Source organism: Gorilla gorilla, chromosome 4, assembly GCF_029281585.2.
Source record: "Gorilla gorilla gorilla isolate KB3781 chromosome 4, NHGRI_mGorGor1-v2.1_pri, whole genome shotgun sequence".
Taxonomy (NCBI): domain Eukaryota; kingdom Metazoa; phylum Chordata; class Mammalia; order Primates; family Hominidae; genus Gorilla; species Gorilla gorilla.
Window position 1 is genome coordinate 143,974,469 of NC_073228.2, and position 16,296 is coordinate 143,990,764.

Sequence of the window (16,296 nt, forward strand, 5' to 3'; positions counted from 1 at the left end):
TACTTTTGGGAGTGGGATCTCTCCTTGACACAAGTTTCTGGGAAGAGTAAAAGGGGCACGCGAACCTGCTTTAATGAATCCCGTAAGGAACTGCGTTTCCCAGGAAATTCCTGACATTTTTAGCTCATGAATTTCCGAAAGCCTGCTTGGTTTTCTCCTCCATTCTGGGTCCTTCCAGAAAGGAAGAAGAGTGGGCTAGGGTCTGAATGCTTACAGGGCCTGGTTCATCCGCAGAGCTGGCCAGCAACCCAGGCTGGGCTCAGCCCTGAGCAGGGTGCCCCCCTTCCCCAAATCTCAGAAGGAGGAGGGGGAGGCGGGCGGGCAAGCAGTCAGTCGTGGTCCCAAGGGGGACTGGCTGCAGGTTTTTGGGTAAGTGTGGAGTTTCTTTTTGATTGTTGCATGTGGGGAAGGGCAGAGTCGACGGGAACAGTCACTGCGGGCACCCTAGCCCTGGTGCGTCTACTGTCCTCTGCTCGGCTCCCCCCATCGGTGAGTGCGCCCGCCCGCCCGACTGTGCGGGGCTGCGGTTGGGGGGAGGGGGGGGGAGCGGGATCATCTGAGGCCAGAGCCACTGCCGTGTGCGCGGGGAGGGAGAGCGGCGGGAGCGAGAGGGGAGGGACAGGCTAGGTGTCTGCTGCTCCACGCCACTGCTGCCGGCGCCCCGACCTCATCCCCAGCAGCCCCCTCTGCAGCTAAGGGTTACCACCGCACCACCTCTCTTCCTTGCCTGCCTCAGCGGCCAAGGCTCTGCGGTAGGAGACAACCCAGCCGGGTGGCAGGTGGGCCTGTCTAGGTTTGGGTTTGGGTCTGGCTGAGGCCCGCATGAGAGGGGGTGGCCGTGACTCGGTGTCCCCTCTTTGCAGGGGGCTCTGCTGCGCCGCGCAGGCCCCTCCTCCTACATCCTCTTTGGGGGGTCACTGGAAAGCAGAGCTTAGGCCCACTCTCTGTGCTTAGTATGGCAGACTCCCTCTCACCCCTAGTCCCCTAACTCCCCAGGCCGAGGCCGCCTAGGGTCTGCCCAACAGCGACAGCCACGGTGGTGGTGGTAGTGGTGGTGGTAGCAGTGGTGGCGGCAGCAGCGGCAGCAGCAGCTGCGACGCTGCGCGTCCTGCTCTCTCTCCCCCACCCAGCCAGGGTTGTAGGGTGAGGGCCGGTGGGTGGGCGCCGCCTGGCGGGCGGGCGGACGGGGGGCTGGCAGCAGGGAGGGGGCGCAGGTCACGTGCCGGCGGGCGGGTGGGCGCGTACAGTAGGGCGCCCTGCTACTGTACTGGGGAGTCAGTGCCCTGTTACCGGGTCTCGTCTGTCTCGTCTCTCCCGCAGATCTCGCGAGAGTGGCTGACTGGCTGTGGGGGTTGCGGCGGCAGCAGGCGGAGCCGGGGAGGGAAAGCAGCGGCGGCTGAGGCGACTGAGGCGGCGGGCGGAGCGGCAGGCGGCGGCGGCGCGGCAGCGGAGCGCAGCATCATGGCGGACCGAGACAGCGGCAGCGAGCAGGGTGGTGCGGCGCTGGGCTCGGGCGGCTCCCTGGGGCACCCCGGCTCGGGCTCAGGCTCCGGCGGGGGCGGTGGTGGCGGCGGGGGCGGCGGCGGCAGTGGCGGCGGCGGCGGCGGGGCCCCAGGGGGGCTGCAGCACGAGACGCAGGAGCTGGCCTCCAAGCGGGTGGACATCCAGAACAAGCGCTTCTACCTGGACGTGAAGCAGAACGCCAAGGGCCGCTTCCTGAAGATCGCCGAGGTGGGCGCGGGCGGCAACAAGAGCCGCCTTACTCTCTCCATGTCAGTGGCCGTGGAGTTCCGCGACTACCTGGGCGACTTCATCGAGCACTACGCGCAGCTGGGCCCCAGCCAGCCGCCGGACCTGGCCCAGGCGCAGGACGAGCCGCGCCGGGCGCTCAAAAGCGAGTTCCTGGTGCGCGAGAACCGCAAGTACTACATGGATCTCAAGGAGAACCAGCGCGGCCGCTTCCTGCGCATCCGCCAGACGGTCAACCGGGGGCCTGGCCTGGGCTCCACGCAGGGCCAGACCATTGCGCTGCCCGCGCAGGGGCTCATCGAGTTCCGTGACGCTCTGGCCAAGCTCATCGACGACTACGGAGTGGAGGAGGAGCCGGCCGAGCTGCCCGAGGGCACCTCCTTGACTGTGGACAACAAGCGCTTCTTCTTCGATGTGGGCTCCAACAAGTACGGCGTGTTTATGCGAGTGAGCGAGGTGAAGCCCACCTATCGCAACTCCATCACCGTGCCCTACAAGGTGTGGGCCAAGTTCGGACACACCTTCTGCAAGTACTCGGAGGAGATGAAGAAGATTCAAGAGAAGCAGAGGGAGAAGCGGGCTGCCTGTGAGCAGCTTCACCAGCAGCAACAGCAGCAGCAGGAGGAGACCGCCGCTGCCACCCTGCTACTGCAGGGTGAGGAAGAAGGGGAAGAAGATTGATCAAACTGAATGAAACCCCCACACACACACATGCATACACACACACACACACAGCCACACACACAGAAAATATACTGTAAAGAAAGAGAGAAAATAAAAAGTTAAAAAGTTAAAAAAAAAAAAAACCTGTTAACTCCAAGGGAGCACCACCCACAGAACCTCCACCAACTGACAGTTTCTCTTCTTGACTTGCCACCCATCGCTGGATGTTGTCCACTTTATCCACCATATAAAACAGTAAGCAGCTGCTAAAAACAAAAAAAATACAAAAAGTAATAACATTATATGAACTGTGTTTCCTACTTGATTAAAAAATATAAAGAACTGAGTGTTTATTTCCCTAATTAACCAAGAACTTTTGTACACGTTTAAGCTATTATTAAAAAGTGTTTGCAAAATGGTCAAGATTATAATATTGCTGAATTATATAAAAGTCCTTTTCATGTTGAGCTAACATTTGACTTTAGCACAAAAAAGAGATATTTTAGAACACGTAAAATAATATTTTTAGTTTTTCTCATTTTGTTACCAAATTTCAAACCTTACATGGAGGTTATTATAGTATATTTGACACCCTATATACCTGTGATTAGAGATGTGTATATATATGAGGGCTAGGCATGCTGTGTGTCTGAGCTTTGTCTAAATGTTATGCAGAAGTTTGTAGAGTTAAAGGTACGTAGGTTTAATTCATGCAAGGTAAACAATAAGTGCTCTCTTTTATACAATATGCATTGCATCTGGACCTTAAACTTATAAAAATGGTCAGTGAAACTTCTGTGAACATGAAGAAATTATTAAAAAAGGCATTTAAATGAAATTTGCTAAGTTGTGATTTTTATGGTTGGAACCAAAGTTATTCAAATAGTAAAAGGAAAAAGAAAGAAAAAGGAGATCTCCCATAATATTTTTCTGCATCTGTTTGCTTTGACTGAGTAGGCGTTTTGTCATTATTGTGTATATGAGATGTACTTGTATCGTTCATAATATATTTTTTTTATTATGTGTAGAAAGATTTTAAAAAACTAACGTGCAGCAATTTCCAGTGAACCTGTACTTGGACATCAGGTAGTGAGTCTATTTGTGGTCACTAGCACTGTCTCCTAAACTTGTAAGAGGTCTGAAGCTATTCTTTGATTTTTGCTAGTGCTATTAACTTATGTAGACCTGTTAAAAAGCAGAGCAACACAATTATAGTTATCCTACTGAGCCATGGATTCTGAGTTTTGTTTTAAAAGTGAAAGCCAAGTTGGTGTATGTAAAGGATTTCCATGTAGCTGTGGTGCTAGTTATTACTGGCTACATTATACGCTAAGTGTATTTGTGTTCCCCAAGTGTACAAGCCTTCTATCAAAAGTATGTTCTATAACTCATATATTCAAGGTGTAGGGTATGAAAATGCAAAGTTTAGGAGAGCACTTTACCAAGTTGGTGTCCTCCAAACTGAAATTGTTTGTAACGATAGTCTTTTACAGGTTTTCCTTTAAAGATGTTTGTGTGCTTTTAATTGACAACTAACTTCTTGCTGCTGTATAGTAAAATATTAATATATTTTTATCATTAAACTGCTGCATGACTATCATCTTTGAGTGAAGAGAAAATGTTATAAAAAAGATGCCTTAAACAGTACATTTTGGTTTGGAATTCTGTAGAAAGTATTTTGGTAAAAAAAAAAAAAAAAAAAAAGGGTCTTGTCTGACAGAGAGTTCTGGGGATGGAATTGTTTCTTGGCAAATCCAGCCATATAGATCTAACTGCTGTATGTATAAGACACCACCTGTAGGAGCGGGAAGGTATCAGTGCTTCTTATATTGTAAAGCATTGGCCTAGGAAGGCAAACAGTTGTCTTTTTGAAGGATTTTTTTCTGCTGGTCCTTTGGGTTTTGATTTGATATTTTTATGCTCCCTGGTTGAGTGTGTTGTCTTCGTTTTTGAGATCTACTGTATGTGTTGAATAACAAGCTATTTTCATTGTACTGTGCATTTTCCCATTAAATTGTTTGCTTTTAATATTCAATGTTAAATATGAGGTGACCGTACAGTAGTTAGGAGTTTCTTTACTTACAAAATCACTGGAAATGATTAAATTGCTTTTCCCCCTCCCCAGAGGTGCATTTTTCTTATTTCCATATAGTAAAGTTGAGCTTTTACAGTGCATAATGTGACATTTGGAATGCTTATCAACTGCATGTAAACATTAATAACCTGCACTTTTTTGTCTTAAGGTTTGTTGAGCTGTTTTGTTCACTGTACTTTAACTGTGATATGGAAAAGACTGCATTCTCTGTGCTGTTACTAATTAGGAAAGAGAATTGCTTTGATTTTGTCTCTTGTTTACTATAGCTTCTTAAAGTTAAGCCTTGTACTACAGGTTGTTGGAGTACTCCTAGATCACTGTTTCATAGTAGCCAGCAATAAGTAGTGCAAGTCAACAAAAACACAGCAAACTTAGGCAAAGTGTCCTTTCTTTGAGATGCGAGTTCTTTCATGAGGTTTTCTTTAGGGCCAGAGTTACCTAAAGTGAAGCCTTTCTTACCTATAGACTTCAGATTCTGCTTGGAATCCCACCGGCTCAAGAAGCACATGTATTGTGCAGTTGTCTTTACACTAAAACAGTTTAATACAATCTAACTACGATTTTGAAACCAGTGTCTGATTTATGGTCAGTGGGTTTAAAAAGAAATCCACATGCAGATCTTTTAAGACTTAAAAAGTGATCATAGAAAAGACTAAGTGACTGTAAAGATGCTCTTTTTTTTAAGCATCTCACTTTACCTCCCCAAGCACCCTCCCAAACCTTGTCTTCCCTCTTCTGTTGCATCCTTTCCCTACCCTTCCCTCCCAGGTGCTCGGTACTTTACCAAGTTTCTATATATCAGTGTTTTATGTTGGAATTTTTCCTTGTTTTTATTTTACTAGTTGGTAAACCCTGTTTATGCTGAAACAAATAAGGAAATGGTATATTTGACCATATGTGTTATTCATAGAAGACAGTATGATCAAATGTGCCAAAAACAAGCAAACAAAACTTAATTCCTGAGAAGTATGCCTTATTTTTATTGATCTGCTTTGTCTTACAATTAAGGTCCAAGAGCTTGGTTAAACTGTATTATTTGCCTAAGTATAAAAGAAAACTTGAACTGCATTGCAATATTGACGTTCTTTAAAATGAGAGACACTGTCAAGTAATTTAATCCAGAGATCAGCCACCAGATTTGAAATGCTTATGTATGTGTGTGTGTTTGGAGCTGTTTTTTCCTTTAAATCACCAAATTTTTTTTAAGCTACTTTTTATTTGTGCCTCCTATTTATCATGCTGATGTTAGAAGCAGCAGTCATCCAGCCACAGAGGGAGCTAAAGTTAACTAACCAGAACTGTAGAAATCATTATACATGCCTTTGACAACAAAGGAAGTTCATAAGAAAAGCCATGTCGGCTTTTCCTCTACTAGATACAGATTGGAGGTAGATGAATATTTGCCAAATGGAAAAAAAGACAATGCTAGTCAGAAAAGACAAACTGTTTTCCAGCTTCTCAAAAAGCCATGGAGAGTAGAAACCAAAACCAACAGGGAAATAAAAAACCTTGAAAGTCTCACTTTCTAGTTGTCCCATGCAGGGGTTGAAATTTGATTCCAAGTGGAAAGTATATTATGTTTTTTCAGGCCTTCACATCTAGATAGATGGATAACTTCCAATTTGATTTTTCAGGTAATAGAGAAAGCTGCTAGTAATTTTAACCCCTGCCTAAAGAAGACAGATACTTCATTTGGGAGCAAATACTTATTGCCTTGAAAAGTAGCACTGTAATAGCCTATGATAATTAGTTGTAGAATAACCTTTATCCCTTTCAAACTATGCAAATTATTAAATAAGTGTAAATTAGGATTCAATTAAAGATAGTTGATTATATTGCAATCAGATGGCATTCACAAACTTAACTGGAGCATATACAAATATATTAGTCTAAGTTTTGTATGCTAACAGAAAGATATAATTTAGCTACCTATTCTAAAAATGGTGAATATTATTAATATTGTATAATAGGAGTGGGAAGACTGCCTCCTTTTTTGAAGAGAGAGATTAAGGATTTTTATAATTGTTTTTCATCAAATTTTAATATTTTTGTCAAATTTTTAGGTATTTAATTTGTAAAACAGTTTGCTTTGTACTGGCATACAGAAAATAGGGTATTGATTTTAAACTTTTTGAAGCCAAGTGATCAAGTACATTTGTAATAAAAGTCAATGGATCTATATCAGTTGTACTCACTGTTTTCATTTCTTATTAATATAGGGATGCTGTACTTTTTCTTAAGGAAAACAATTAAATTTGGGTGGAAGGGAGGGGGAAAAGATAAATCCGTTGATAATGAGAATCTGGGTGGGTATCATGGCCCAAGCACTTTATATCATTTTTTAAGTCAGTTAAGATTTGATATATTTTAAAAGATACTATGTCAACTTTTTTCTTCCTATTTTCTTATGTAACTTGACGTTTGGGGGGATTATCTCATTCATTTTTGTTTGTGTGCTTTTAACATTTTGTGTTTTGGCCCTGTTGAAACTTTCTAAACACATTTTTCTTTTATGACATTTTGGGTTATCTGCTAGACCTGGTGACCCCACCGTATGGGCATGATTATTTTTATCTTCCGCACATGGTTCACCTTCTTGTCTACAATATTCCCACTCATTTTTTCAGGTTATATATACACACACATTTCCAGATAATTTTAGAATGGGGCTATCTGAAATTGATGGTCTAGTAGCTTTCATAGCTCCACAATTCATTTTATTTTACATGTGAACATAATTTTAAGATTTTCTTCACCATAAAAAGTGAGATACCAAGTCTAATGACTTTTTTCCCTTTTTAAAATCTTCTGAGTATCAGAATGAGACCTTGCTATCTACGTAAAAGGATGCTAAAACAAGGGCATCTGTAGCAACTTAGATTTGGAATAGTTGGTGATGACTCTGAGTATAACATTTATAGTTTATTATCCCTAAATTTGAATATCTTCATAATTTGGAGAGAGATGTATACACACACATACACATATATGTGTATATATACATTGTGTGTGTGTATATGTATATAGATAACACACACATCTCCTTGAGAGTGGAGTAAGTAGGAGAGATAATTTATTGGAATTGCTTACATAGATAAATTCACCAAAGTTATTTGTGTAGATTTGTTAAAGTGTATCAATTTTTAAATCACAATATTTCTGTTTTCTTCATTGCATATTAACCACATTTTGGCCATTCATAAGTATGCTATAAAACTAAAGTGATCACTGCTATTCACGAATTATTATAGAATCTTCTTTGCAGATTTTGTGATACATTAAGAAAAGCTGATTTTAATATTAATATTTAAGAAGTTATTTGATCCTAAAAACCTAAATTTAAGGTATAGGCCATTTGACACGTCCTTTTTGAACAGAAATTTCATTACAGGCTAAGTGAAAATAAGCCAGAGTTAGCATGAGTCAGGTAGAATTTCATGATAAAAGAACAACCAGATGAAAAAAGAAAGAATGATTGGTTTCAAGCCAATGAATCTGCTAAGCTAACTACCAAGTTTTGATGTTGAATGGTCCAGGCAATTTATGTCTTTAGGAAAGCTGAGTGTGGCAAAGGTCACTTGTTAACATTTTTATTAACAAGAATGTCATAACTACTCATTCATTTTTATTTTGTCCCCACGTTTGGTATTTGTTTTGTTTTGTGTTTTTCCTTCCTGATGTCCTTTGCTTTTGTGGAAAATTGTCCTGTTGATAGGCAGAAACATGGTGGTGATCCTCTATGTAAAATATAGTTGCTTCTTACACATCAGAAGTATTTCACTCATTTTGGAATCACAGGATTTTCATGTTTTCATAAATACACACATTGTTTTGATAATGATTAGCAATTAGCTTATTTTGTAGCATTAGATGGAAAAATGTTTAAGCTAAAGAGTTTAATTTTCTTGATTTTGGTTCCACTTTAATAATTCAAGAGGCCTCCAAGTTCAAGGACCAAGTCCTTATATTCTAGAATTGTGAAAAACATGGAAATACTCTTGTTAGTGTGTGTTTTGGTCTAAGGTAGATTATTAACACAGAAGGATCCTAGGAGGATTTAAGAAAATATGTCCTTATCGTGAAGTGGCAGTTAAAGTTATGGGACAGGTGAATTACCTATTCATCTTGACTAGCTCAAACAATGATAGCCATGAGCTAATGACTTATCAGACACATATTGAGTTTGGGTCAAACTCCCATTCAGCTGGAGTGGATTGGCAATTTTAAATGCAGGTAGTTGTTGGTGGTACTTGACCTACCTCCTTACCATGTACATCTGGCATCTTCTCTCTCCTATCCTTTTTCTTTGTTTCTCTCTCCACTTTTATTCTTGCTGTAGGCCTACCAGTGGCACTCAAGCTTACTTCTTCAGAGAGAAGTAAAGAAATTTCTGACTCCTGCCTTAGAACATAGCTAACTGATGATCCAGAACAATTTCAGTATTATGAGGTAACTGGGCAGTTTTTTTCCGATTGCTATTTTCCCCATAGTCTTAAGCTGGCAGTTTGAAGGTATCTAAATTAATGTTAAGAAACTTGTGAACTGAAGAGAGTAAGAAGTATGTGTATTTTAGGTAAGTTACTGGGAACTGAGACTTACTGTTTTGGAAATTGGAGAGTAGGACGAGGAGAGCTGTTTAATGTGTTTGTGGATGGGGGTTTGAGAGGTATATAGGGAATGGTTTGGAAATAAAGTGAGAGGAATTTTTACTAGAGGTAGGAAAAGGTACTATGATGGAGTCTGAATGAGAGTTATTTGCTAAGGAAATGAAGTTGATCTTCACTAAGGAAGTTTCAATAAAGCCAGAGAAAATGGGTCCCTCATTGATTATGAGAAAGCTGTTAGTTACTATAGCTAGAGTTATGATAATGATCATGCATTATACAAGTCTGTTTTCATGTATAGGATGTCTGCTTTTCTGGGACAAATTAAGTAGCACAATTGTGGAATGACAGCTTTTCTGGTCAAGGCAAGTGGATGCTGGGGAGTTATTATTTTGAGGAAAAGAAAATTTCAAGCTTTTCACCATTATTCTTTTTAAACTATCAGAAATATTTATCACACATACTATCTATTTTCTTGGGCTCTTGTTACAATGTAGTTTACCTTTACTTTTCAAATGGTCCTTAGATCAAATTATTTGATTCTGTACTCCACAAAGACACATATTATTCCTTGCTTTTATAGAATTTTGAGACTTTGGCCCACACAAATTTCTTAGAAGACAATAAACCAGGTAAAAACACTAACTTGCAATTTTAGGTGTCTTTTTTATTTCTTTTACATTTGCATCCATAGCAACCATTTAACCTTGTAGACCTTATGAGGCCCTCAATAATACTGTATTTCTAAAATTAGACAACATACCCCCCAAACTTATGTTTCTGTTTCCCTACTTTCTCTCTTACTTTAAAATTGTAGTATTCCCAAGAGTTCAGTGGTGGCAAATGTTAATAAAATAAGTTAGTACATTTTGGAGGTTCTTATATCCTTTGTAGGGTAAGATGATAGTGTTTAGATTTCTGTTCCCATTATTCCAGTAGTGTTTTAAATTATTTAAGATAAATAATTACTGTAATGTTTGTTTTTGAGTTACATAATTCAAGTATGTTTGGATTAACTCTTTGTTGTCAAATTTAGTATGGATTTATTCCTGGTGATTTGGACAGATTACTTTGAAGTTTCATTTTACTCACATCTCTATATATTAGTGATAAAAATCTCTTTTAAAAATAGCAAAAAAGTGGTTCTGATTTTGTACTTTGAAGGTAATTTTTCTTTTTTACGAATGTCAAGTTCATTAACAATAGCAGGATTATTTTTACTATAGCTTATTTTGTAGAGTTGGCACTTTAGTATAATTTTCACATTTTATTGTGTCAGATTTTAAATTATAATAGTTATATACTATAACTCATTTAAGTCAATGCAAAGCCTTCTTAAATAGCCCCTCCCTTAGAAATTTGTTTAAAAAGAAGTGAATTCCCAAACCTGTGTCAAGAACTTGTGATTTAAATGACTGTGAGACAAGTCCTTGAAAGGCTTAAGTCTAGTCAGTGGAGATAAATGATAGCCCATTTCCATGCTGCATATAGTTGTTAGGGTTTATAAAGTTGTCAATGTGTAAAAGTGCAAAAGCAGGAAAGACTAAAGTTGCCTGTAAAATTTCTAGTTTTCATTATTTGCACTATTTATCTTTGCACTTAATTTTTTGAAAGTTAAGGCTAGTCACTTTCACTTTTGTTTCTAGTCTTTTCTAATTTCTTGCAGAATTGTGTTTTCAATATCCCACCCAAAGCAAAAATTATATGCAATTAAAAATATTTTATAAGGCCAAGAAAATATTTCTTAATGTTAGCTGTATAAAACAAAAATTTGTTCTGATAAAATTTTTAATATGGGCCTTTATTTGCCAATAAAATCCTTTGTAAATGTGAGCTTTATTAAACTGTTTAAATAGACAAAGTTAAAGCTTAGGATAGGGAATATATATGTATGTGTATATGAAATGATGTCTTCGAGTTTTAACTTCCAGCCTGAGATGGCCTAGATTTGGTGTGTTAGTTTGTTTCACTGAAGTCAGTGAGATAGGAGTCTAGCTGGGTACATGCTTAAAAAGCTGGAAGTGAAGTGGGTGGCAAGTGGCAGCTCCCTCTTTCATGTAGTTTTCCATAATGTTCATATAGTTTCCTTATGGTCTAAGTGTTACAACTGGTTTTCAAGTTGTTATATTGAATATTCCTTTTTGGAATTCAGGGTTGAATCACTTTGAGGGGGAAGGGAAGCAAGGGCAAGAGACTTTATTTTAACCAGATGCGGTCTTATGACCTCAAAGATGTGCTCTAGAAAGAAAATAACAAAAAGTGTACCTGTGAACATATTTTTTGTCTTTGTGATATTATGCAACACAGTGTTCAGAATTGCAAAAAAATTTAAAAATTGATAGTTTTGTCAATGGAACAGAGAGATGTGTTTTTGGCTAAAATTATTTTTTGTAAGTTATTTGGTTATTTCATTTTATATTCCCTTTTCCCATAGCTTTGTACACACCTCATACTTAAAACCAAGTGAGAGGCCTCTTTTCAGATCTGGTTTATTTTTGGAATGCCTGAGTGTGTTTCCAGACTTGGGGGGGGGAGGTGGTGTTTTACTTTTTGACATGCTAAGAGCATGTTTTGCTAGTCATTCTGGATCTTATGTTTGCAAATTCTGTTGAACATTCAGTGATGTATTTGAAATGAGAAAGTCCTTTATAACATAGTGTGAATGTTTGTGGCCAATTCAATTGTGGAATCTTATGGCTTTGTTTTTACTTTGGGTAGAAGTTTAACTTCCATTGTTCAGATTTTAGGTTTATCTAGTGAAATTGTGCCAGGTAGTTGTCTAAATATGGACCAATTTGGGGAAATGAAGATTAATAAGTGTATATTTGATTCTAGATAATCCTTTACTCAAAATCATAAGTTAAAAGATTGACATCATTAAGAGTTATCTAACTTTTATGTTGTCAAATCTTTAAATGTGGATGATATTCAGCATTCTATCTATGAATTTCCTTTAGGAAAAGAGAAAAATTCAGTCTCCAAACCTTTTCTTGGAGACAAAATTTACCACATATCGAAAATGAAAAAAATTTAGAAAGCAATTTGATTATTTTTTGATGGAGTTTAACCAGCTTAATTAATGATTTTTCCCAGTTTGAAGCACTTATTTTCCCAATGTGAATAAAGGGAAAAGATCAGCAATTTGTCCCTGGCCTTTTTCGAGGCCATTTTTAGTTTTCTGCCCCCATTTCCCAGTCCTGGTATAAAATGAATTACGGGTATCCCTCTAAGTCCCTATAACCCTTTTTGGGGGTCACAGATATCTTTGATAATCTGATGACAGTATGATGGATCCTCTACCCAGGGAAAAAAAAAATGCACATACCTGGATAATTTTGCATACAACTTCAGGGGCATCACACATCTTCTGAAACCCAAGTTAAAGATCTCTGCTCTAAGTAAATTGTAGAGAATTTTAGTGCAAATCGTTGATAAAATTAGGAACCAACTATTGGCTTAAAACCTTTCATATTGGGATTATTGTTAGATGGTGGCCCCTACTAGCAAAATGTGACATTGCAACCAGCTTCGTTAGACATTATAACATCCAGAGAGAAGGGAAAAAAGCAAAGTTCTGAAAGCTATTTATAAGGAGTCAGGGCATCTCTAGACATGGGAGCCTTCCTGGTTCAAGGCAGGGGTCAGGGTGCCTGACAATTTCTAGCAGGGTAGAGTTTGATAAACCACAATGCTCAGGATGCCAAGGGGTTAGCCATTATCTTAACCCCTTCCTCACCAAAAGATTTTAGTTTTGTCTGTTGGGAAACAAGATGTCACTAGGGAAAAAAAGATTTGCCTTACAACTTTGCTGGAACACATCAGTTTGGTGACGTTGGGACACTAGTGTTATTTTTGAGAAGGCGCATAAAACCAAAGTAAATTATTCTCTATGTAGAACATTTATTTACTAGTAACATTTGTTTGCGTGTATACGCTTTGACAATTTTTACCAGTAAATATTGGTTTTATTTAAAACTGGGAATCCAGTTGATATATAGGATAGTTGATATATCTGTTCTTTCCCCCATGTAAAGCATAGTTAAAAGATTTATGCATACTTTTTACTTTTCTCTCTTAATGCCATGGGGTGGGGAGGGTGGGTGGGGGAAAGATTTTTGAGTCTACAACTGACAAAATGTCTTCTTCAAATTAAAAAAAATTGAGAAGCAGCACTTTAAGTCTAACTCTACACCATTTTATTGCATGTATTAGTTTTATTAATGATTTTTGGTGCATGCCTTTGGGCTTATTCAAAAGTGTACAATAGGAAAGTATATTTCCTTTCTTAGAAAGGAGATGTTTTCTACTTTGCAACATGTGATTACAAAAATCTTCCTCTGTGGGAAGATTAACCATGTATTGAACTACTGAAAAGTATATATTTTTAGATATACAGAAGGAATCTACATGGAGCAGCATTCAGACCTATATAGAAGTCATAGCATTCTGTATAGGACCAAAAAGGAAATAACATTAAACACTTAAACAGACGTTGTTGGGTAGAAATACCTTTAGATCTTGCATTTACTTCCAAAAAGAAAAAATGCCACAGAAGTTTGCTGAAAACTTTTGTCGTTTGAATTTTCTCTGTCAGTGTATTTAGCCCAAATACAACAGCTTTGGGTTAGCACACACATAAGAATCAAAAAAACAAAGCTCACTAAATAAATCAGTCTGGTTTGCCAATCCAGCTTGACTGAAATAAGTAAACCAATCACTTGCAACATGAAAAACTGTCCAACTCCTCTAAGGTTCTGACAAAATAACCTTGGCTGATGTGGGAAGACTCCCACTTTGATTACTGACCTGACAGTGAAGATTCACGCTTGACATGATTTCAGACTTGACAATGTCTGTTTAAGGAGCTATGGTACAGTTTGCTAATTCAATCCCAGATACCTGTTGATTACCTGTGAGATCTAGAGTCCAAAGTAGCCAGCAGCCATATCCCTGAGTGCTCTGTGCCCATCAGATATCTTAAAGTAAGCAGGGTTGGGACAGGTCACAGCTTGGATGATTGACCTCAGGTGCCGTAGACAGCCCCAGATTCAAGAATTGTATCTGCTTTCTTGGCAGTCGTCACTGAACTAATGTCCCATACTGTGTTACTTACTGTAGATGCTCTCTTTTAGAGGAGGCCCAGAGCACACATCCTAATCGCTAGCGGTACTCAGAGAGGGGGTGCTAACTCTGATGCCCTGGCCAAATTCCAGTTTAGGGATGTGGGTCTTCTTCTTGTCATTCTAATTGGAAATGTGCATCACTTCCCATTTTTCTTACTGATCTCAGTGCAAACTACACTAGTCTGTTTCTTTGCCCTGGTCTCAAGTCTCTAAGACGCTGGTGTGTATTATATGGGCTAAGTTCATGTGTTATCCTAAGGCACAAGAGTTGAGGAATGGGTGAGCTTGGTGTCAGAGCGCTGTGTGGTTGGAGAGTGGACTCTTGTGATGCTGTGGGGATGAAATTGGCCCTCTTTTAGCATAAGTTGGGGAGTGTGCACTGGCTGGAGGCTTCCAGAGGCTTCCAGCCATGAGGTGTGAGCTGAAACCAATTTTTCCTCTTTCCTTATAGCATGTTGAGAAAATCTGTTGGGTTTTCAGCAGTCAGGGAAGGCCGGAGTTCTGCTTTAATCTGGGTAACTGAGGCTAATGTGAGCAAGACTTTGGTTAATTAACTGGGTTCTCAGATGCCACAGACTCCGTGAGAAGTCACCATTATTTTCAATGGTTGTGATAGAATTTCCCCCAGTAGCCATTATTTTAAGATTATATTGCAGAGTTGCTTTATTTTGAGCTTTTTGTGTATACACAATCCCAAACTGGAAGAAATTTTAAAAAAAGGAATCCTGCTGTGAAAGGTATATATTACTCTAGATTTTTCTTACTGTAAATATTGTAAGATTGTAATACTGTCGATATTTTATTAACCAACAAATGTTAATCTATGTGAAATCAGACTTATTTTAAATGTGCTTCTTATTTACTGTGTGTGGTCCCTGTTGCTGACAGTATTAAGTTATATTCTGATGTAAGATTAACTTTATTAAAGAATGTAAACATTAATGTTTCCTTATGGGAAAACAAATAAAGTATAAAGAAGACAATTCTTTTCATTGAAATATACTGTGTATTTACACTTGCTAGACCCAGCACCACTTATAAATTTAGTACACTGTTCAGAATTTTAGTTAACACAGCTGACATGGTTGTGCTCTGTTTGAAAGTCTAAGAATAGGTATTGTTGGAATATACAGTTTGTATTTGTCTGCTGTGAATCATAATCTTGAAATTTCTAATCAAGTTTGTAAAATTTTTATAGTGAAACATTTTAATGACAATTTAAAAATTTATCTTCTCTAAAGAATTGTCAAAACAATATCCTTTCAGAAATAGAATTGTTCTTTAATATCTTTCCAAAATGACTTTGGTTAAATGGACCAGATGTATATTAGTTAAAATTTAGGACTAAGTTGTTGATATTCTTTGAGTTTACAAGTTAATCCTTATTGGAGATGTGCCAATATACAGTTAGAATATCATTAATTTGCACTGTTTGGGGACCCCATTTAAGAATGCTGAATTTTGCCAACTAAGAAGTAAGCAAATGCAATTTAAAAAGTAAATTTGAGCATTCTGTATTAAATATGTGCAGTTATTATCACATGAAGAAACGCAGTGTGTCGGGCTGTAATATTACCATATTTGCTGTCATGTTCTCCCATCTCAGTGCTGGGAACTCACCATGTGGAAACCAAGCAAACGTGTTGTGCATCAGCCGGCTTGAGTTTGTTCAATATCAAAGCTGAAAACTAGCGAGGTCTGCTGTACTGCTTATTGAAGTATTGTGATTATTTTAGGCATTGATTCTTACAAAATATATACTGTAACAGTATACTTTGTACAGATTTAAATTTTATTTGAAAAAATGAAATAAAGTAGGCAAAAAAATAAAGATGTTTATTTTTCATGTGACTGTATAATCAGATCAGTCTTTTGTTTCAGTGCTTTTTGGGGGAAGGGGTCTGGTTGCGATCTTGGATTTTTTTTTTTTTTTGATAGGTGGAAACTGTTTTTAGGACTCAGTAGCAGGTATACTTATGCTTATTAATTGGCTGCAAGCATTAAGTGTGCTCTCATACTAGAGAACTCTATCTTCTGTTTTATTTTAAGGTAGGTTTGCTTA

General features: G+C 38.8%; 2 protein-coding genes across 3 annotated transcripts; both read left to right on the top strand.

Moving 5' to 3' along the window:
- On the top strand, positions 1 to 16,080 carry PURA (purine rich element binding protein A). Of its 2 annotated transcripts, none has more exons than XM_063706808.1 (2): positions 1 to 489; positions 1,321 to 16,080. In XM_063706808.1, exons 1-2 carry the CDS (start codon positions 127 to 129, stop codon positions 2,428 to 2,430), a joined length of 1,473 nt encoding a protein of 490 aa, XP_063562878.1. In that variant the 5' UTR covers positions 1 to 126; the 3' UTR covers positions 2,431 to 16,080. The 2 variants fall into 2 exon arrangements, with proteins under 2 accessions (XP_063562878.1, XP_030867118.1); XM_031011258.3 differs by lacking the exon at positions 1 to 489 and adding an exon at positions 679 to 752 and having other exon boundaries at positions 1,321 to 6,688.
- On the top strand, positions 15,758 to 16,080 carry IGIP (IgA inducing protein). The gene has a single exon (XM_055389181.2). It carries the CDS (start codon positions 15,758 to 15,760, stop codon positions 15,917 to 15,919), a length of 162 nt encoding a protein of 53 aa, XP_055245156.1. The 3' UTR covers positions 15,920 to 16,080.
- Positions 16,081 to 16,296: the final 216 nt, after the last annotated feature.

Bases quoted from the DNA above. Each gene is read 5' to 3' on its own strand.
- IGIP (XM_055389181.2), top strand. From the start codon at position 15,758: ATGTGCAGTTATTATCACATGAAGAAACGCAGTGTGTCGGGCTGTAAT.
- PURA (XM_063706808.1), top strand. From the start codon at position 127: ATGAATTTCCGAAAGCCTGCTTGGTTTTCTCCTCCATTCTGGGTCCTT. The intron at 490-1,320 runs GTGAGTGCGCCC...TCTCTCCCGCAG, and splicing joins CTGCTCGGCTCCCCCCATCG to ATCTCGCGAGAGTGGCTGAC.